Here is a 22,337-nt window from a genome sequence, read left to right on the forward strand (position 1 = left end):
GTTAATTAACTTATACAAAATCTAAGTGTAGGCATACCCATGTTTGCCAATACATCTATATCACTAAGTATACTTCAGTGGAAGCAGCAAGAAACCCCATACTGGACTATGACATTTCCCCAAGGTATAATCTGGAGGGCTGAGTAGTGGTGTCTCCTCAACTCTCCAATTGGGGTGCCTTTTACACTGCTTCGCTTTGAGAACAACCACTCCTGGTCTATTTATACACAGCCTCTAGAATGCAAAATCACTCCCAGCTGAATTATATGCATGCTTCTAGCCAGCCACTCCTGAACTGTATTGCAGAGTGACACCAGTAAATTCCCAGTCCAAGACTTGTCACCAGAAATTTGCATCTTGTACTGCCCAGCTCTTTCCTTCTGTACTGTACAAGCTTATAGAAAGCCCATCATTTCATAAATGGAAAATGATATGCTCAAATCCTGCTATCTCAAATTAAGTCTCTCAACCACTTCAATCCAGACATACACTGGTTTAGATCAAACAAGTTTATTTAACTACAGAAAGATAGATTTTAAGTGATTACAAGTAATGAGGCAGAAAAGTCAGAACTGGTTTCAAAGAAATAAAAGGTAAAACGTAAACTAATATCTAAGTTAACAAAGTAAATTTAAAGCAAAAGGTTTCTCTCACTATATGCTTACAGCAGTCTGGTTGGATTCCTTCAGCCAGGACTCCTCCCCCCAGTTCAATGATGCTTCTTTCATCTTTCAAATGTTGTTGATGCCATGAGTAGCGATGAGGGGAGAGAGGTGATTTTAGGGATGTGTTTCACATTTTTATCTTTTCCTCCTCTTTGAGAATCATCTTAGGCTGGGGTTCAGGTGAAGCCAGTCTGTTTACATAGGAACCCCCAACTGCTCCATTTCCAAGATGTAAAGTTCTTACTCACACCCTTCTTCCTGCCAAAGAATGGCCACTTACCCCATTGATAGTCCATTTGATTGTGTTGACACCTGGCTGAGGCTTCAGTTTGCCTTTTGTCTCTGAGGAACTGGTATGGGCTGCTTTCCCAGACTTGGAATATCCCTTAGTAACATCATACACAGAATCTTATGACTTTACATAAAATGTTGCCACATATTTTACCAGAACAATAATGATCAGCAAATTATGAATTTTCAGATGATACCTCACAAAGCATAGTTTGTACAAGATTTATCATAATTTTGTAAAAGTGGTGAACAAAAAGGAAAATGGTGTGTCTCATGGACAATTATGGAATAATTAACCCATGGAAAAGTTCCTCCCTAGCCCCTATTAGTGATAAACTGATGACCTGAAGCATGAGGGTTTATGTCCCTTATAAAATAATTTCACTCCATCAAATATAAATATGGATGTTTTCATTACCCATAGAATGGATGATCCTTTCCCATTTTTGGAGAGTCACATCACACAGCATGATGTTGCAAGTTGGGCTTGCAGGATATAGGAAAGATGAGTGAAAAGCCATCTGCTGAATAGCTTTTCCTCCTTGATGCTGCGTGCAATTGCTTCTACATATGATGTGATTGGTGGCATTCCTGCTAATTTGGCATATATTGTCTTCTCTTCTACTATTTTGCTTTTGTTCTTTCGTTAATAGTTTAGAGTTGAAATGTTGCACGTGTGATTGGTGATTATATCAGGAAGAAAGTGTTTTCCATATGCTCATTTGTGGATACTGTATGGCCCTGATCGTGATAATAATTAAACACTCGCATAACTCTCCTCCCATAAGTAGAGTTGTGCATTACTTAAGCATTTGTAAGGCCATCAGAAGTATATACTTTGTTTCCTACTCACTGAACATAACTGAAAGGATGTGAAGGTATGTATGAAAATGACAGATTACAGATCTATCTAATTTCTTATTAAATCTCACCTTTCTGACAGCTAAGCAACTGGAAAACAAAAATAGAAAGACATAGTTTTTGCTACTTTTTAAAAAATAAAGCACAATAATGTTGCAAAATTCTTGCAAGATTAGAATTAAATTCTACATCTAGATTGTCATTTATATTAGTGTCTTACTCTGCTGAGTACATGCTTTTAAATTCAGTATTTAGTCTATGTACATGTACTGTAACATAGCATAAAGTAATTTAAAGCAGAACAGAAATACACATAAATGTACATCTATTTTAAAGTCAATTCATTTAATTTTCAAATGTATTACAAAATTATTTAAGTCTCCCCTTATGTATTTTAAAAATCACAAACAGAACAAATCAAGATAGATTCCTACTGAACTTTCATCTTACAATTAGTTTTATTACATTCTGAGCTCAGGGCCTCCCCTTCTATTTTTCTTGTGTAAAATGCAAACAAACATACTTACAGCTATTGATACAGCTATTATAGACCCAGCTACTATTAACACTATTGTTAAAACATTAATACCTTCATTGATAACATCATCATTAGGAGTACTATCAGGCGAGGATTCCTTTGGAGGGATAAACAAAGCTGCTTGTGCTATATTAGACACTTCTGAGGTCAGGGAGGCATTATCAATGGCACGTATTGCAAAATAGATTATGGTGCCATTTTCTATTGTGACATTTTCTGATTTAAACTGAAATGATTCTTTGGTGCCGGCAGGTTTAGGTACCAGACTAGAAGTATTCACGGAAGTAGCATCCTCAAAGGTGTTTCTCAGGGCCAGAAGACTTTCACTCATTTTTATTATGTATTTGTCAGCTGGAAAAAGCGAGGAATACAAGTAAGAGTGTGTTAGTAATGCCTATTATATTATCTGTAACTGCAAGCACAGTACAGGATTTGTAGAACAGTTTTGTATCTTTATCAGAACTCCAATGATACTCCATTACCACCCCTACCATTTCCCCCAACCTCACTATTGATGGGCCTGCTTAATTGACTCCCATCCTTTCTCTGAAGAGCTCTGGGCAGGATTCCTGTTAGAACTTGTCTGTTTCACAGTTTAACTGGGTCAATAGTCTACTGTTAACTGATGTGGGGCATTCCCTCCCTTTATGAGCACTAAGTGCATTATATTATCAGCACTCTTAGCTCCTGCTGGGCTGAGCAGCAGGAGACCAAACCCAAGAATTCAAGATGAGTCTTCCACATGGCAGTGCAGAAAACTGCCACTAAACTGCCCCACATCCTGGGCCGGCTCCAGGATTTTTGCCGCCCCAAGCAGCAAAAAGAAAAAAAGTGGAAAAAAAAAAAAAGCCGCGATCGCGATCTGCTCTACCGCCGCCGCTTCAGTCTTTGGCGGCAATTCCGCGGCTCCCTCTGGGAGCGAAGGACCCGCCGCCAAATTGCCGCAGAAGAGCCAGACATGCCGCCCCTCTCCGTTGGCTGCCCCAAGCACCTGCTTGCTGGGCTGGTGCCTGGAGCCAGTCCTGCCCACATCCATGCCTCCCCACCAGCTTCCCCTGTCCCTCCCCTACCCATATACCCTTCAATTGTCTCTGGTGAGTATCCAGGTCAAGTATAAGATCAAATAGTACATTTAAAAAACACAGCAGTACAGGGATATGTCCCTGCATCCTGGTCAACATTCCCTCTCTAAAAGCATAGACAGAGATAGGAAAATGCCTGCTCCATTTGCCAGCATAAGTAGAGTATCAGGGATGTTGCTGCAAATGTGCCTGGCTTCCACAGTTGTCACTTCAAGGTTGTTTGGTTCTGTTCTGCTAGTGTGTTTTCCAGGTCTTTGTTTGAGTTGAGTTCTACCTCCTGTCCCGCATCTTCTTTTCTATCTCTGCAGAGCCGGGGGATGGGGTAGCAAAAGAGTGCTATTCCAGCTCTACACCATCAGAGGATCCTCCCAACTGAGGTTATTCTCCCATTGGTGGCTACTCTAGCTATACGGTTGTTATGACCAGGAGGAGGAGTGCAAAGTAGCCACATAGCAGAACCTAGACCAGTGCTTTGGGGATTTAATGGAGTTGTTGGTTTATTCTCTGGTGAGCTGGTTGACAAGAGCTGTAGGCATATGTAAAGATTTTAATCTGAGGCTGCTCTCTGTGTGACTGTAGGACTTCTATCTCAACCCCTCTCTGGCTTGTACCGATGTACACACTGTAACACAATTGAGTCATGGGACCTGGCTACAACATACTTAAAATGTGTATTATAGAGGAGACCTAGGTGTGTCCCCATAAATGGATTAAAGCCTTGAACTGTCCATGGTGTAACTGTGTCCCCTGACTTATGTATAGTTGCAGTGTAGACAGGGGCTAAGCCTTGGAAGAGTCACAGGTGAGTATGTTTTTAATTTAATTTGTTTGCCTTTTTAAGCTAGCATTGGCTGGTTGGTATACAGGTTTTGCATTTCTGCTGTAAAAGTGTCAGGGTTTGGGAATATTTCATGTTTCTCAAACATTTTTGAAGGATTAAGGGGGACTAACGTTAATATCATATTGACCAGGTAATTTATTGGTTACGCCAAGGCCTGATCTACACTAGGAAATTTTAGAGAGAAAATCTAGCGGAGGCCAGGCCATAGTGATGGTCACATTTTTGCAGATGGGAAAGACATAACTTTTGTCCTCTGCTTGGCTGGCTCATCGTATGTAATTTCAGATAACTGACAACAGTTTATCACTTCCAGCTGATTAAAACAAAACTTCCAACTTACCTTGTCCCACATCAAAGTCATTCCCGGGAGCTGTCCAAGACAAGTGAATTTTATCTTCTTCATACTGAGCCTCAAGGTCAATAATTTTACAGGGTGGGAACACATCAGTAGTTCCTCCTGAAGGAACATTTTCCATTACAAAAGAACCTCCTGAGGCAACTCTATTGAAACTTCCTAGCTTTGCTTGAATTTCATCATCACTAGGTTCAGGTCTCGGTGCATTCATTTTAATTTCACCTGTCCCAAAAAAGATTTAAAAAATGCTCATAATATTTGACCATTACAAAACTCTAAATCATAGCACACTTTCTTTTTATCTAGCATTCCTTCTCGCTTTAATCTATTTTTTTCTTTAACTTATTCAAACATAGTGCAAAAATTAGTGAGGCTCAGACAGAAAACAAAGTGAATTTCAAGACCTGCATCCTTGCACAAAACTAAGGCAGACCCTAAAAGCAAACCAGATTTCAAGGGTAGTTGAAAGTAGCAACAGTGCCTATTATCAGTTAGGGTATTTAAGGTATTGAGCAGGTGTCAGTGGGAAGTGATTGTGATAAGGTAGCTTCCACCCCACTCTTCCTCGGTATTGCAGGCAGTGGAAGAATTACAACCTCATAGGCATTTCCTTGTTTTTCTGGGTTATAGTTGGACACATTTTTATGTAGACTTAAAATTCAATATATTCTAAGCTTCTAGAAATACAGAAAATTGTCTCTCTGTGTGTCCGTGTCTGTGTGTGGAAGAAAGAGAGAGAGGATATGACATGCAAAAACTAACATCAATCCACCTTTAAGGTTGAGAAATCAGGCAGTCAAAAGTAAAGAAATTCCGAAACTTAAGTTTTCTATCACCATATTTTTTCCAGTCCTGTTGCACAATTTGTCTGGGTCTTTTTGGTACTGGTAAAACATCATTAAGGTTTATATTTAACAAGGAAAACAGGAATAGGAAATACTACATTGTGCAATGTAGCCAAGTGACCACTGAGGTGCAAATCTTAATTGTTGGAGCTTCCTGAGTTTTTTGGGTGCCTTAGAGCTCAAGTTTAGAAAGCGCTTCTTACTCAGTAGAGCTGCCACTCTGTCTACCCAGAATCAGATTAAATGACGAAAAGTAAGTTACTATTTTTCCCCAGAGTTGTTAACCAAGTTCCATCTGCAGAGCCAACTGTTCTCTTCAAAGTATGTCCCCAGTTACACCTGTACAATCCCATTCTTGACCATAGTGTTGTATAGATGTACATGAGCATGGCATTTGGCCTGCAGATTATGGAGACAATGCACAAACCAGAAAGAACACAACTTGATATTCAGAACCTCAGCATCTGCAGGGCTGGGAGTTAGAACAGCTGTGTTGTTAACCTCTAACTAGCACAAATTTGTTCTGGAGCGATTGAGCCACAACAGTGTAGAATTCGACAATACTATTTTTACAAAGTCACTTCAGAATAAAGCTATATTTGAATGATGAATTAACTGTAGTTTTTGCACTTAATTTCCCTGGGGCTTTTAGTCAAAACAGAAATGCAAAAATAAGGGAAAGAGGAAAAATATACTAAGTTACACACACACTCACACAAAGTGTTTTCTACTTCATGAATGTTCCTTACCATTTTCTATGTAGCCTGGAACATACAAGGCTCGACTCTGCCTGCGGCGAAGTCTGACAGTCTTATCTTTCCCTTGGACACGCACTTTTAAGTTGTATCTACCATTTCCTCTGAAAGATGTAAAGTACTTTGAATAGATTCCATCATTCTTGGTAATATCAGCACCTTGACATACAAATGTTAATAATTAATCATCCAAACAAGGTACCTTTTGTTACAAAAGATCTTTTCTTGCTGTTCAGTTCATAAACATACATCGGGCCTACTCCTGCTTCTAGTGAAATCAATAAGAGTTTTGAGATGGACCTAGGTGAAAATGGGATTGATCCCATTGTGGTGACATAAGTTCATTACATATTTAACAGGAGATAACAATATGGCATTAAGCAACAGAGGGTCCTGTGGCACCTTTAAGACTAACAGAAGTATTGGGAGCATAAACTTTCGTGGGTAAGAACCTCACTTCTTCAGATGCAAGAAGTGAGGTTCTTACCCATGAAAGCTTAAGCTCCCAATACTTCTGTTAGTCTTAAAGGTGCCACAGGACCCACTGTTGCTTTTTACAGATTCAGACTAACACGGCTACTCCTCTGAATGTGGCATTAAAACATGTAGCTGTGTATTTACTGTTATTTTAAATAATAACCACTAGTTTACTAGTTCTAAACTACTTAATAATTCTCTGTGGTCTGTGGAGCCCTCCTTGGTGATGTGCAGACTAAAACTCTTTGAGATTGAAGCAATGGTGGAATGTAGGGTTATGGGGAGGAAAGAGCCTGCTGTCTGTACTACGTGGTTCAGAGAACAGAGAAGTTGGAGAATGATCACATCACCTCTGCAGGCACAGTAGATTTAAAAAAGGAGAATAATAATCTATGTAATTCATCCTTTTGAAGGAGATGTTTTTAACATAGCTGTACTGCCTGTAGAATATAGCATGTGACAAGTTTTAGAAACTGACTCTCACTCTCTTGTTGTGCCTCCTGCATCCCCTCTGTAAAATATACACAAGTTCAAACAGTGAGTACGGCTGAATCAGGACCACAAGACTCCCTTCTGTCCCTGTGCTGGCTATTTGCATCGGGGTAACCGCACAGGAGAGGAAGAAGACTCTGCACAGCCACTACACACCCTCCTGCTTGGTGCAGTTTCTCTCTCCTCCTTCCTAACACACCCAACAATGTAGCTGTGCCAGCATGTCAGGGCACATGTGCTGCACCACTTTAGACCCAGTGCAGTTTATTCCCATCCTGAAGCAGTGGGGAGACCAGAGTCACAGTTTCCCCTCACTTATGGCATACGCATGACTGAACCCTTAGTGATAAGCTTGGAAGTAACATGCAAAGACCGATTCTAAAACACATACCACAAAATGGGGATTGTACAAATTTCTAGACAAACTGTAAGGAAACAGTGGTGAAGAAGAGAAACCACCCAGCAGCATGGAAGGAGTTAAAGAGAGCCTTTGGGCCCAGCTAGCCCTGCCCTGTATACCTGCAGCCAATGTCAGGCCTGGAAGGGAGAGAAAAGGAGGGAGCCTGCCTCAGTTTGAGGCTGACTAGTGAAGAGACAGGAGCTCGCTGCCTCTCTACCTGAGGGAAGGGTCACTAGGCTGCGAGCAGAGGCAGCCACCAGGAACCAAATACTGTCTTCCTGGGCAAAGGAGCTGGAGAAAGAGGTCTAGGCGCACGGGGCCTAAGAGGAGCCCAGGGGAACAAAGCTCAGACACCTTGTGGGGGTTCTGACCCTGCTAAACTTACTACTGCCCCATATGGAGGAATCTGCAACCTCAGCAGGATGCCGCCCAGGGTCCACAAGGGGTGCTACTAGAGACAAGCCACCACAGGAACTTGGACTTTAGGAGTCACACCCCAGACTGAAGGGACAGCAGTGGGAAGTAGCCCAGGGCTGTGGATATAGACTCTGTGCTGAGAGGTCCCCTACTCAGGTATTGACTTACACAGGGCCCTGGGCTGGGATCCATTGGAGTGGGAGGGCCCGGGTCTCCCTAAACTCCTGCCTTAAAGACTGAGGCACCTCAACCACAGAAGCAGGGGGCAGGAAGTCAAGTACTCCAACCAGTACTCCAACCTCCAAATCCCTGGTACAGAAACCTGTAATAAGATTACCTGAACCATCATCAAGGAGTTTGAGCTCCACTGCAGATCCAGTCTGTGGTTCAACAGTGGCCATCACGGTTGCACCAAGAACAGGCAAAAATCCTTGACTAACTTCTGCATAAATCACCATTGGATTAGGGAAGCTGTTTGTATCCTTATTCATGAGGGCTTTCACAGTCACTGGAGGCACAGCCAAAGATGCGGCTCGAGAGGTTACTATCATGGATATGACTTGAGACTCTGTGTGCTTATTTTGAATCCAATAATACCAATCCCCCACCTGCAAATCAAATATATGGAGTATAAAAATATAATATAAGACTCCTTTAGTCTATAGGCAGCTTTGTGTTTCCCTGAGTTAGTTATTATCTTAGTTCAGGGGAGATTTTCCAGGGCACAAAGGGCAATTAGGGGACCACAGCTAAGGTAATCTGGGTACCTTACTCAGGATTCTTTGTGCTCTCAAATGTTTGGTTTCTTTTAAATTTAACCTTATGTCTGAATTTGCTCAGTTTTAGTGGTGGATGTTTGAAAATTATCACATTCTTGGAAGGACTGGAAACCGTATATTATTGATATGCACTCGCAACCTGAATTTAGTGTTTTGTCTGGGAGTCTTGTATCCTTGGGATGTGTATAGTGCATAATAAAAAATTAGGAGGAGCACAAATGACAGTTAGACAACCACTGGAAGTCAGTGGAGTTACACCATGGATAAAATTGGTTCATTAGGAATATATATTTATAACTTCTAAAAGAGAAGGGGCATTTTAGATTATGAAAATGTTAACATGTTTGGATAATAAAAGAGTTTAGTTTTTACCTCTGCAGTGCCTGCTATATTCAGTCGAGCTGTTCGGAGGTTTAGATCACTAACTGTGAAGTTTGACGTTCTATATTCTTTTCCTTTGGGGTCCCTCAGTAAAATGTCTGGTGAAGATGTGCTTCGATCCCATGTAACTACAAAGAAGGTGTCATTTCCTACAGTGCTATCTACAGTCACTGTACCATTCATCCACTGCTTGACTGCGACACTCTGAGCTGTACTTTCAAGCTATTAGACAAATAAAATATGTTTTATGGCTAGTTAGCAGATAAACACTTAAAATACCAGTAATTACAGAGTGGTTCATTTTCCTCTTAAAGGGCCAAACAAATCAATATTTTGCATATGCAGAGGGCATTTTGACTGCTGGTGGACAACTGGCCCACTGCTGGAAGATGGGACAGAGGAGGATTAATGCTGGCACCACCCTGAGTAGATCTCTGCTGTTTTGTGCAGAGCTCAGGGCTGTGCAAAGGAGGTAGAAGCCTCCTGCCACTGTGCCTCCACGCATGGGGAACTAGCAGGAGGGCGAGGGCCACTTGGGCTAGCGATTAGAGAGTGGAATGATGAATCCCTGAGCACATTTTTGGTAATGCCCAGTTCCAGAGTACAGTTGCTTGAGAATGTGAAAATATAGTAAGCAAGGGTCTCCTTCCACTGCTCTTTGTGGTCTATCCACCTAGCTATCAAATCACTTCTGTGCAGGAGATTAGTGCTACATTTCCTCTGCAGCTGTCAGCCTGTTTCCAGAAAGACAGCACAAAGAGAGCCATACAACCACAGGTAGGGACATCAGAGAAGTAATGAGAGACACAAACAGAAATAACATCAACAACAGGGAGACACACAGAAAGGAGAGAAACAGGATGTCCTTTACCAACATTGGTATTGCACATGTGAGCCACCAGAATTTACGGATGAGCTACCAATATAAGTTTTATAGCAGCCCACTGGCCTACCAGGCTGCAAGTAGATTTGCTCACTCCTGTTTTACAGATTACAAAAACTAAAGATAGAAAAGTACCTTTTAATAAAAATATCTTTCTGTTTAGAATAAAAATTGGAGATTAGATACTGGAAGGCAATTTCAGAGATCACCTGGGTGGACATTTGAGAGTCAGGTGCTCAGATTGTACTATAGTAATGAGATTGGTATAAGTGCTTAGAAAGTGTGATAAATTCTCTTTTAATAGCTGATGTTACTATCCCAGAAAATAAAGAAACATTTTGTTTTCTTTCTCCTGATGTGACAGTGGACCTACTAAAACAGAAAACCTAATAATAATTCAGGATTTCAACTATCTCCAGATGGACTCTGAACATGTCACCTCCTCTCTCCATTGTGCAACAACAGAGCTAATTTTGACTCCATTAGGAGTCTTTTACATGCTACAGAGCTGAAATCACTGATACCAAGGTCTAAGCGTTAGATCTGCTTTGAGCTAGTGGTGCACTAGCACCAAGGCTCCCCTATGACCAGCTAAAATCACTGAGAGCTGAAATCACTAAAGAGCTGAGATCACAGAGAGCTGTGATAAGTAGGGGAGGGGCCTGAAGACAAGTTGGTGAGCGGCTAGTAGGACGGCTAGCGGAGAGGAGCGGATAGCGGAGAGGCGTGGCGAGCGGAGCAGAGCGGATAAGAGGGTGACTGGCAGAGAGATGCAGCTGGTGGTGAAGACTGCAGCAGAACCCCATGGAGAGGCATGGCAAATGGCCGTCAACCCAAGCAGCGGAGCATGTAAGATGCCCCCATACCTCCCCCTCTTCCACCCAGGCTGGGAGGTAAACTCTGCAGAGGAACTTCTGAACTCTGGGGGCTGCACTGACCAAGGTCAGAAACTGTGGGTGAGGTGACTGTTGGGTTGTTGGACTTAAGACCCTGAGGGGAAAAGGACACTGCCAAACTTACTTGGGGGGTGGGTCTTTTGCTCATGGTTTGTGTTATGAATCCTGTTTGTGGTGTTTCCCCAACATAATGCCGCATTGTTTCCCTCCTTTATTAAAAGGCTTTTGCTACACTGAGACTTCGTGCTTGCGAGAGGGGAAGTATTGCCTCTTAGAGGTGCCCCGGGGCGTGGCATATAATTGTCCCAGGTCATTGGGTGGGGGCTCGAGCCGGTTTTGCATTGTGTTAGTGAAACCGAACCCCTAGATACTGAACCCGATCCTTGTTGCTGCCAAGTCTGACGGGCAGAATGGTTACATTTATGAATGTATATATAACATAACTAGAATATGTTTTATGCTACATATGCCATGTAACATATCTATGTAAAGGTTATGACCTACTGAATAAATTCCTCCTATTTGTATGCATGAATCATTTTTGTACTTGAAGTTAGGAATATTGGCTGTATACTTGCTTGATTTCTATTGAGAAAGGAATGTGCAAATTAAATGCCCAATAAAGAACCACTTAAGCCAACAATGAACTTGAAGATGCCAATCCATATCTAAGCTTTCCCAGGAATGTGGCTTGGCTGGTAAAAACTGAGTCATGCATGGACATGTGACTTGCCCATTTGACTCCAAAACTCCATCTTGGAGCTGGATTTTGCATAGGAGAGAGGAGGGAGTCTCCACCCACAAGAGAAAGTCTACTTAAACCCCTGGGAGACCCCTCCATTTTGTCTTCAGCTGGCTAAAGAGATAGCCTCTCCACCCGCAAGGATACCCCAAAAGAAACTGGAACAAAGGACAGTACCTACAGGGGGTGTGAGTGATTGCTGGACCCAGACTAGCAGGAGACTAGTCTGTAAAAGGAAGCTTCTGGAACTGGTGAGGTTTTATTTGTATTCAGTTTCTTAGACATAGACTTGTGTGTTCTATTTTATTTTACTTGGTAATTCACTTTGTTCTGTCTGTTACTACTTGAAACCACTTAAATCCTACTTTCTGTATGTAATAAAATCACTTTTTACTTAATAATTAACCCAGAGTATGTATTAATACCTGGGGGGGGGGGGGGGCGGCAAACAGCTGTGCATATCTCTCCATCAGTGTTATAGAGGGCAAACAATTTATGAGTTTACCCTGTATAAGCTTTATATAGGGTAAAACGGATTTATTTGGGTTTTAGACATTAGGAGTTGGGCATCTGAGTGTTAAAGACAGGAACACTTCTGTAAGCTGCTTTCAGGTTAAACCTACAGCTGTTAGGGGTCGTGGTTCAGACCCTGGGTCTGTGTTGGAGCGGACGGGTGTATCTGGCTCAGCATGACGGGTGCTGGAGTTCTAAGATACCAGGGCAGGAAAGCAGGGGCAGAAGTAGTGTTGGCACATCAGTTGACAGTTCCCAAGGGGGTTTCTGTGATCCAACCTGTCACACTATTCATTCCCTCTGAAGCATCTGGTGCCGGCCACTCTTGGAAGACAGGATACTGGGCTAGATGCATCATTGGTCTGATCCAGTATGGCTATTCTTATGTTTTTAACAAGACCTGTATACATTTGTAGAGAAGCTAAGTAGTCCATGGACAACGCTATGTTAGTTGCTGTGCATGATTCAGATAAAGTGCAAAACTGTGTCCATAGTAGAGATTTAACAAAGTGAGGGATGAGTTGTTAAGTTATAGATAGCACAACCCAAGAGCTGTGATAGAAATAGGAGGAGGGGAAAACTCAGTACTACTAGCCTCAATTATTTTGAAGAAATCGTTGCTCAGCTGAGATAGTGTCAGGAAAGCTGGGAATCAAAATGTTATCTATTGTTTAGAAGAGAAGCAATCAGGGTATTTTCCTCTTTATTGATAATGGTATTAAGTAAGATGCTCTGGAAGACAAGATGACTTGTTTACAGCATTCCATATAGGAGTGACTGAACGCTCTGTGGTATTTCTGCCTACCTCTGTCTACAAGTCCCTTTTCAATAGCTAATTGTGAAAATTTTTAATTTTCTTTGTTTCACTGGCTATTTCATTTCATTGCTAATATAACAGACCGCAAAAATTCCCACGGCCATTTCCAAATATCACTTTATACTTCAATTTTAAGATCAGCCACTGGCAGTTCAATAGTTACGATTACTGACTGTAGTAAGAGCAGGCCCTGAGATATAAACCTTGGTATCAGAGGCCTGGTATGAGGCCTAAGGCCTGAACTAAAGTAATGGTCAAGACTTTGCTAACATAAAGCAAAGTTAAGCTGTGAGCCAGAGGCAGGCCCTGCTCACAGAAGCTGGCAAGGAAAGGGCTGATGCTGCAAAAAGAGACATACCTAAAAGGTACTGGACACCAGATATCAGAACATTCGCATACTTGTCATTCCACACTCAAGGAACAAGCCGACCCATCCCAATGACAGGGGCAAAAGGGTAAAATGATGGATAGAGTTGTTTTGATTGAACCAACATGTACAAGGTGAGAGGCGGCACTTTACTATGTAGAGGGGTTGTACCTTGCTACGTAGAGGGGTTGCACCTCAATACGTCAGGAGTGATGTGTAACTTGTTTGTACCTGTGTATAAGAATGTATCCCTGGGGTGGTGTCTTTGTCTGGCCGAGGGGGCAGTGGAAAGTCCTGCCACTGAGCCGGGTCCATTGCCAAGAGGCACTTTCTCATAGTATGCCCGGTAGACTAAGTAATCTACGGGGAACTGCAATTGTGTCCAAGGTCGCAATAAACCTAGTCGACGTGACTTTGCATCTTACTAGACTCTGTGGTTATTGGGGGTTCTCTTCAGGTCTTCTGGATCAGCTATCTGCGCAGAGCTGGGGCAGCACACAGAGGGAACACATGCACGCAGCCGAGTGATATCAACATAGGAGAAAGCAGAGCACCACACCGGTAGCATCTCACAACACTGACTACTAAAATTACTACTATAGAGCAGTAACTGATTAATAATGTGAAACAAAATTGAAACTCAGACCTGAATAGACTGTTCAGAAATATTTCCACTTCCTGATGAAATTCCACTGAATGCATCAATAAGGCTATTGGAGTCGACTGTATCTGTGGCATAAAACCTTAAGCCTCCTGAAATGTGATGGTTAAAATAATCAGAATAGTAATTTACTGTAAAACAGTAGGTTTTTCTTATGTGCCTTATTCTAGTTTGGCTGTTGCTATAAAGCACAGTGTTAATTTGATAAATTAAATCTTGTTCCTTTACTATCCTTTGTTCATGGGAGAGGAAGGGAACCACTGGTGTTGGGGAAACCAACTAATACAAACACTTAAAGGAGTTCCTGCAAAAAGCTAGTCTGACCTGGGAAATGCTACCATCTGTTCACATTTTAACTCCACCTCGCTTGATCCCATCTAGCACTTCATCCAGCACACTGTGCTGATTCACTTACAGGCTGTTCTTGGTAAGTCTGGACTTTGAGCTATGCACTACCTGTAAAGTGTAATTCCTTTTTGAAAGACACCTCTGTAAAAATAAGATTGTAGCATTCCATGATTATTGCTTCTCAATTACTCAGATCAAATCTGCTTCGTTTACCACTATAATGTTTGGGCCACTTTCATATCTGCTGAGCACCCATAACTCCAATGGGAATTTCTGCTGCTCAGTGTTTTTGGAAATCTGGCATTTGTTTCAAACAGTGAGTCCTGCCCACTGAGACTGGGCCCTGAAAGACCAGCTGGGCTCTTTCTGGCTCACACATCAGTCACTAGCACTCTGTGTCAGTGTAATCAGATTCTGTGATCAGAACTTAGTGAACTATTCTGTTATAATACACAAACCAGAACTGAATTCAGGTTGTTCTCTCACAGCCATGTTGGCTGTACAATGCTAACAGAGTAAAAAGCAGTACAATCTTATTTAAGTCCCTGAAGCAAGCGGATGTGACTCTGAATACACAAACGGAGCATCTCTGTTGACTAAGAAGGTGCCATTTATACATAGTCACTATTCAGAGTAAAGCTACATTCTAAATCAACACATGGAATTCCCATGGTAATTGCCCTGTACTGCAGCATCACCCAGCACCCATCTGGCTTTCCTTCAAATGGCTGAAGTTCAAAGGAACAGTGCAGCTCCAACTCAAAGCAGAGCTGACTGACTCCTCAGCTAGAGCCCTCCAGCTCTGACTAATTGTGAGAGGGTTATTATTTAATTATTTAGGACATTAATAAGTTTACACACCATTGCCATGTAAATATCAGAAATAAAATGTTAATCATTTCAACACTGAGCTTATATTTTTGTTTAGAGAAACATCCTGAGGTAATATAATTATCAAACCTCGCTATTTAGCAGAGTGTTACCAGGTTACAATTTTTTTAAAGCAAGGACAGATAAAGATAACAATTGCTCCCAATATTATTGTGTTTATTCAGGTGAAAATAAACATTCTGTAAATCTGACTGGAATTAGGTGACTAAGTTTACTTTCTTTTCATATTGCAAGCTGTAAACCACTCTAGTTTTACATTTCATTCTTCAAGTATGCAAGCCAAAAGCAGGGTTAGTTTAGAAAGTTACTCACCCGTCATATTTGAAAATTGTTCTAGTTCTGGAGCAGCATTTGGTCCCAAGGCAATGGTGTGAATGATCGAGCCACTGTTTTTCACCTCCGTAAGGCAACTGCTCATACCCCCATCCTCTCCATCTGTCAGCAGTACAATTTCAGAACCATAGAGATTAGAGTACTTTTGTTTAATCACCTACATTGATAAGAGAATTTCAGGTATTAGCAATAGGACTTTATTGTAAATGTTAGCTGCCCTAGCACAGGTAGCACAACAATTTTCCTTGATGTATACATGTGCAAGTGTAAGGCAAAATCCTTTCCTTACAAGTGTGAATTGTGCGAGCGGTGGAGGCTGTGTTATGTGGCAATGGCTGAATTGAAGGTGTCTGAATTATCCTGCCTGTACAGAGCAGGATGGTTCAGGGGAGAGGTGTCTAAGGGTAGCATATTCCTTACATCTCTTCCAAGAAGTTGCAATGTGTGCCCCCACTCCAGGTCCTGCTGCCAATGACAGCATATGCATAGGGCATCTTCCAGAAGCTTGAACATGTCCTTTAAGGCTATGGAAAGCTACCATGAATGCAATTCTGTTCTGGGTAGTGGCTTGAGAAATCACAGCCTATCTTGGTGCCATTTTTACATAATCACATTTCAGAATGAAACCATGCTTAAACCAATGTTAAAATAAACAAAATGTGCAATTTTTATCAGACTTTATATGATTTTGATCTTCTGCAAGATGCCTTGAGATTCCTGCAAAGCATTCTTGTAAGTTTGTGTCAATGCAATCTTAATTTTTTTGTAGTATAAACATCACAGGGCCTTGTTAATTTCTTAGGCCCTGCACCTGCTTCTATTGAATCAAATAGATTGAGTTTCCTAAGTCTCTCACTCTAAAGCACATTTTCCAAACCTTCAATCATTCTTGTAGCTCTATTCTGAACCCCTTCCAGTTTCCCCAACATCCTCCCTGAAGTGTGGACACCAGAACCAATCCCTGGATTCCAGTAATGGTCTCAGTACTGCTGTACACAAAGGTGAAATCACCTCCCTACTTCTACTCATTATTCTTCTCCTTATTCATCCAAGGATCACATTAGCTCTCTTAGCTATATCACTGTACTCAGAGCTCATGTTCAGCTGGATATCCACCATGATCCCTAATTCCATTTCAGCGTCCCAGCATTCCAGGACACATTCTCCCCAGTGTTCTCCTTCACCTCAAATCCTTTGCGTACTCCTGCGCAGATGTTAGTTCCTCCACCAGCTGATATAGGCAGGTATTTGGTAAGATCCTGGCGTACATTCTCATTGATTATTTGTTGTAGATAAGTTTCAATTTGTGCTGTAGAATGGAATGTGACAATTCCAACCCAGGAACCCGTTTCAATAATCTGTAGCAGGAATATCTCTGCAGCTTGTCTGAGACGTTTAATGCGGTTATTCTGCAGGTGAAGAAAGGGATATACTTAGAACAATCAAGGCTTTACAGGAGAGACAGCAAAAAGCAAGAATACAGCAATTACTAATGTTCATTTTGTACCAAAAAATGGAAATGTACCTGCCATAGAATAGATGAGAGATTTGGAGGGAGTATATGGGTAGTTGTTTAACATTTCCAATATCTGAGTACTCCAAACTACCTCACATTACCCCCAGCCATATTCTTTCCAGACGAGTGGAGATGTGTGCCATGTTTGGCTATCATGAAAATGTATCTGCATACTGAAACCGCCAGGAGATATATAACAGTGTGAGCCAAACAGCATTCTAATAATGTGATCTCATGCTCACAAATAAGATTCTGTGTCACATAATTTGTTTACAGTTCTGAATCTTCAGCCACTTTACCTAATCCACCTACCTATGCATTAGGATAGCCCCTGTATTTTACATATTACTGCACTTCGAAAATTTGTTAATTTTCATGAGAGAACGTCGTCAAACCAGCTGTCGTCATTCTTGATCTTTTTAAGATTAGGGGTTGGGCCCATTTCTATCTTTTTATCTCTGGAAATCTAGGTGCAGATCTTAGTTAACTACTTGTTTGCCTTTTAATGGCTTTGGGGTGAATTTGATACTAAAGAGAGTAAAATACTCATAATATTAATCTATATAAGCTTTTCCAGACTGCTCTTTCACTGTACCTCCAATCTGAAACCTTTGCTATTCCAATCTGAAACCTCTCCAGAGGAAGGAATGCCAGCTGTGTCAAAAGATTTGTTAGTGTGATGGGGACAGATAATCATTAGAGAGTACCACTTTCACTTGTGACCCAAAATCTGAAGTATTATCTCTAGAGGGAAAAGATAGGTGCATTTACATCCTGTGCCTCTCAGTTCCCAGTTGGGTGATTTCATAGCATACGTCACGTATGATAGACACAGATCCTGTCAGAACTTCACTAGATAATTTGGGCAAATTGTCAATCTTTGCTGAAGATCAGTTCCAGGAATGGAATTGTATTGGTGTGGCATGTCAGGAAGATGATCTGTTGGCACAGCAATATAGGGCAGTGGTTTTCAAACTGCGGGTCGCGACCCAATACTGGGTCGCGGAATGTAAGGCACTGGGTCATGGTGGCTCTGGTCAGCACTGCCGACTGGGCCATTAAAAGTCCCGTGGGCATTGCTACCTGGCTAAGGCAGGCTAGTCTCTACCTGTTCTGACACTGTGCTGTGCCCCGGAAGCAGCCAGCAGCGGGTCTGGCTCCTAGGCGGGGGGGGCCTCTGCACACTGCCCCTGCCCCAAGCACTGGCTCCGCACTCCCATTAGCCGGGAACCAGCCAATGGGAGCTGGGTGGGGGGGTGCCTGCGGGCGAAAGCCGCGCAGAGCCACCTGTGTACCTCCACCTAGGAGCCAGACCTGCGGCTGGCCGCTTCCAGGGCACAGCACAGTCTGCGCTGTCAGGACAGGCAGGAAGCCTGCCTTAGCACCCCCCACTGCACTGCTGATTGGGAGCTGCCCAAGGTAAGTCTGCACCCCAACCCCCAGCCCTGAGTCCACCTCAAACCCAGAGCCCTCACCCCTCCTGCATCCCAACCTCCTGCCTCAGCTCCGTTGGGTCGCGGGCATCAACAATTTTCTTCAACTGGGTTGTTAGGAAAAAAGTTTGAAAACCACTGATATAGGGGATGCTTACACAGGGTATACCTTCCCTGTACCTGTTTTCAGCCAGTGTTTAGTGCTTTACTTTCAAGAGCCCTGAATGCCATTCTGCTCAACTGTAGTTCATCACAAGATGCACTACTTACTTGAGATCCATATCTTTCTTTGTCACAAAATCAATGAAGTTAGTATTTGATATTGACAAATACTGAACTACAAAACTGAACTCATATAAAACATTATATAGTACCCTATACGTCAGTGGTCCCCTAACTTTTCCTCTTGCACTCCTCCCTTACCAGTAATAGAATATGTCTGTGTCCCCTCGGGCCACGAGCGGAGCCACGGCCACGGGACAGGAGCCCAGGGCCTGGGACAGAGCAGAGCTGAGTGGCTTTCCCTCCCTGTCCCCTCATGGGGTCTGGCTCAGTCCCCACCCCGGACATTCCTCTGTGTCCCCGCAGTGTCCCCGCCCCAGAGTTTGGGAACCACTGCTGTAGGCCAAAGAAATAGCCATATGCCATTTTAAGCACCCTCCTGTACATTTTGATCAAATTCATTATTGTGGATCTTTATCAAATATTTTAAGAGATCTGCTCAACCTGCTTTAGCCTCACAAATGATCTTTGTGAAAGAGAAGATAAATCCCATGCACCATCCTTGGCAAATTCCGTATCATGTACCAAGGATTTTTCTAACAGACTTTATCAAAACATCATCATTTGGCTCCTCAGTAGAGTTGTGTTGATTGTTGAACTGAAGACCCAAAATATTTATTTTTTAAAGAAAGCTACATTAATACACTTTATACTATATAATAATACAGTAGAACCTCAGAGTTACTAACACCTTGGGTATGGAGGTTCGTAACTCTGAAATGTTCGTAACTCTGAACAAAACATTATGGCTGTTCTTTCAAAAGTTTACTACTGAACAATGTCTTAATACAGCTTTGAAACTTTACTATGCAGAAGAAAAATGCTTCTTTCCCTTTATTTTCTAGTAGTTTACATTTAATACAGTACTGTACCGTATTTGCTTTTTCTGTCTCTGCTGCTGCCTGATTGTGTACTTCCAGTTCTAAATGAGGCATGTGGTTGGCTGGTCAGTAACTCGTCGTAACTCTGAGGTTCTACTGTATATATGGAATACATGATAGTATGGTACAGTTTTAACTAGCATGAGTTGGGGATACTAATGTTGTTCCTTGATGGTGACATTTTGAGAGACTAGGCAGGCCATTCGAAAGAAAGGGTGATAAAACCACACCAACATATATTCAGTACGACAGAAAAAAAGTATTCTTGAATGTCTTAAGAGATGTTTCATATTTATATTGGGACTGTTTTTTATCCTTTTACCTGTAAAGCCAGGTGCCTTTTTTATCATTATTCAATCCATACAGGGCTTATGAAGATTTCTAAAAATTACATAATTTTGTTTTCAATCATAAAATATCTTGTCCTCCCAGAGAAATACCGGTGGGAAGGTTCTATTTCTAGCCTTGAAGATCTGTGAAATATCAAACTTAAACATTGTAACATTTTTGAGGACCGACGTTGTCACTGGCTCAGGATTGAATGTTTGAAACAAAAATAAGGGATGAAGATATTCTGTATATTGGGGAAAGAATACAACATACATTGATATAAAAATAGCTCTTGGAAGCTGGTTAGTGGTTTGGAATGTAAGACTAAAACCTGGGTAGATGGATTTATAGGAAGAATGCAGCTGAAGCTTGTAAAGGTACAGGATAAATAAACCGCAAAAATGTGTCCAACTTATCACATGGCTATCACTTCTTCGTGTTATGATATTTATACATATGAACAGACAGCTTATTCAGGGAGGTTATATTGGATTTACTATAAGATTGATAAATTTGAGGCCCAAAACAGATTGAGAGTCTCTTTAAGGGCTCATGTTATCTACAGGGGCCTCTGCAAGAGGAAAATTGTGCTAAATTTAGCACAAATTTTAATTAAAAAAAAATGCCTCTGGGTAATCCAGCATCACTTTATGACATCCCAAATTCTTGACTCATTAGGATGAATGATTATGAAGGAAAGTATTTCATTTTTATTTTGCTATACACAGTGACTTTCATATTTATTTTGAAAATAACTTCGGAGTCACATAGCACGAAACGTGCATGAATGATATATTTTCTATTTTGGGGAACTACAGTGATTCTGACATTCTGGAGCTGAAGCTAAAAAAAGAGCAGTAGTTATATTTTGTAAGGCAAGAGAGACCAAGTCTGGCATATCGTTTTTAGCAATTTGATGAGTTTCCTTTTATCAATCCCTAAATATGTATAATGGGAGAAATAGTGGCATCAATTTTTCTAAAATAATAAACATGATAACTGAAATATTGACTGAAGAAAATATTGTAATATATACACACCACATTGTTTTATAATTGCCTAACCGTTTCTAAGCATTTCTGCTAAAAAAAAGAACATGTATGTTTATTCTTACCCCAGCCATGCTCCCAGAAACATCAAGTACCAGACAGACTGCTCTGTCTTTGGTCTGCAGCAATGAGAAGGAGGTCTCAAACGGAGGACTTGCGCTATTTATTGGAGAGGTGTTACTGAAGTCAGGAGAGTTCATAATTACTTCCCAGGTGCTGTGGTAGTTACACATTTTGTTCTGCAGATTTGTAGCCTTTTCATTATGAGTACTTTGATCACAGAATTCAACCACCTTAAAAAAAAAAGCCAATTGAAAGAGAAGAAAAATTACTGAAGAAACAAGTGAACACTTGTAATAGCAAATTCCAGTCTACTATTGTTCCATTGCTCACCACAACCACAAATACAAATTTTTTTTGCCAACTCTAAAGGCTACAGAGAATATAATCTGTCTATGTCCTGTACCCTGGATGAAGTCAAAGAAGCACGTCTCAGGGTTTACACTGAGAATAGCACTGCAGCTCAAGTGGGCATATCCACATTAGCTTTAGTCCAGCTAGTGTGGCTACAGATAGCAATGAAGATTTGGCAGCATGGGCTGTACAAGCTCACCCAGAACCCTGGATATATACTCACATTGCTAGCCTGCCCCAGTGTCCATGCCATTATGTTGTTGCTGCTATTTTTAGCCACACTAGCTAGATTAAAGCTAGCATGGAGATGCCTACCTGCACTTCAATCATATTTCAGATTGCACTGTAGAGACAGTGTGAGGATGCCCTGGCAGTGCAGACATCATCAATAAAGTTTACAGTCATGTAGTTACTATGGAATCCCAGTACTTTTATATATAAGGATCCCAACTCACCTGGGACACAACACACTCTGCCAGTGGAAAATCATGCAGGAAGAGAAAAGTTTGCAAAACCAAAAGCCCTCTGATCTTCCTGGCTGGCAGGAATACTTGTAAAGAGGATGAACAGCTCGCTGTGTCTGTCCCCCCTTGCTACTACCAGCAGGGCAGAATTTAGCCCATAGAATATTTTCGGAGCTCCAGAAGTAAGGCGCGGAGCATCTCTAGCAAGTGGCTGAGCATGCTCAATTTTCATTCATTTTAGTGGGAGTTGAAGATGCTTACAACTTAGCAGGATTAGGCCTGTCACAAAAGGGTAAGCCCACCCAATGTTGCAACCAAAAATGCCTCCTGTCAGGGTA

General features: G+C 41.7%; 1 protein-coding gene across 1 annotated transcript in view; it reads right to left on the minus strand.

Moving 5' to 3' along the window:
• Positions 1 to 500: 500 nt before the first annotated feature.
• LOC128842498 (calcium-activated chloride channel regulator 1-like) overlaps positions 501 to 22,337 on the minus strand; it is a 31,534-nt gene continuing 9,697 nt past the window's right edge. The window contains exons 6-14 of the mRNA XM_054038547.1: positions 21,187 to 21,414; positions 16,815 to 17,039; positions 15,610 to 15,787; positions 14,044 to 14,150; positions 9,171 to 9,401; positions 8,357 to 8,627; positions 6,228 to 6,392; positions 4,619 to 4,855; positions 501 to 2,706 (exon numbers count right to left, since the gene is read on the minus strand). Coding sequence (XP_053894522.1) covers positions 2,279 to 2,706; positions 4,619 to 4,855; positions 6,228 to 6,392; positions 8,357 to 8,627; positions 9,171 to 9,401; positions 14,044 to 14,150; positions 15,610 to 15,787; positions 16,815 to 17,039; positions 21,187 to 21,414 — 2,070 coding nt within the window. The 3' untranslated portion in view covers positions 501 to 2,278. The remainder of the gene's footprint in view (positions 2,707 to 4,618; positions 4,856 to 6,227; positions 6,393 to 8,356; positions 8,628 to 9,170; positions 9,402 to 14,043; positions 14,151 to 15,609; positions 15,788 to 16,814; positions 17,040 to 21,186; positions 21,415 to 22,337) is intronic.

The sequence above is a fragment of the Malaclemys terrapin genome, chromosome 8 (genome assembly GCF_027887155.1).
Source record: "Malaclemys terrapin pileata isolate rMalTer1 chromosome 8, rMalTer1.hap1, whole genome shotgun sequence".
NCBI classification, from domain to species: domain Eukaryota; kingdom Metazoa; phylum Chordata; order Testudines; family Emydidae; genus Malaclemys; species Malaclemys terrapin.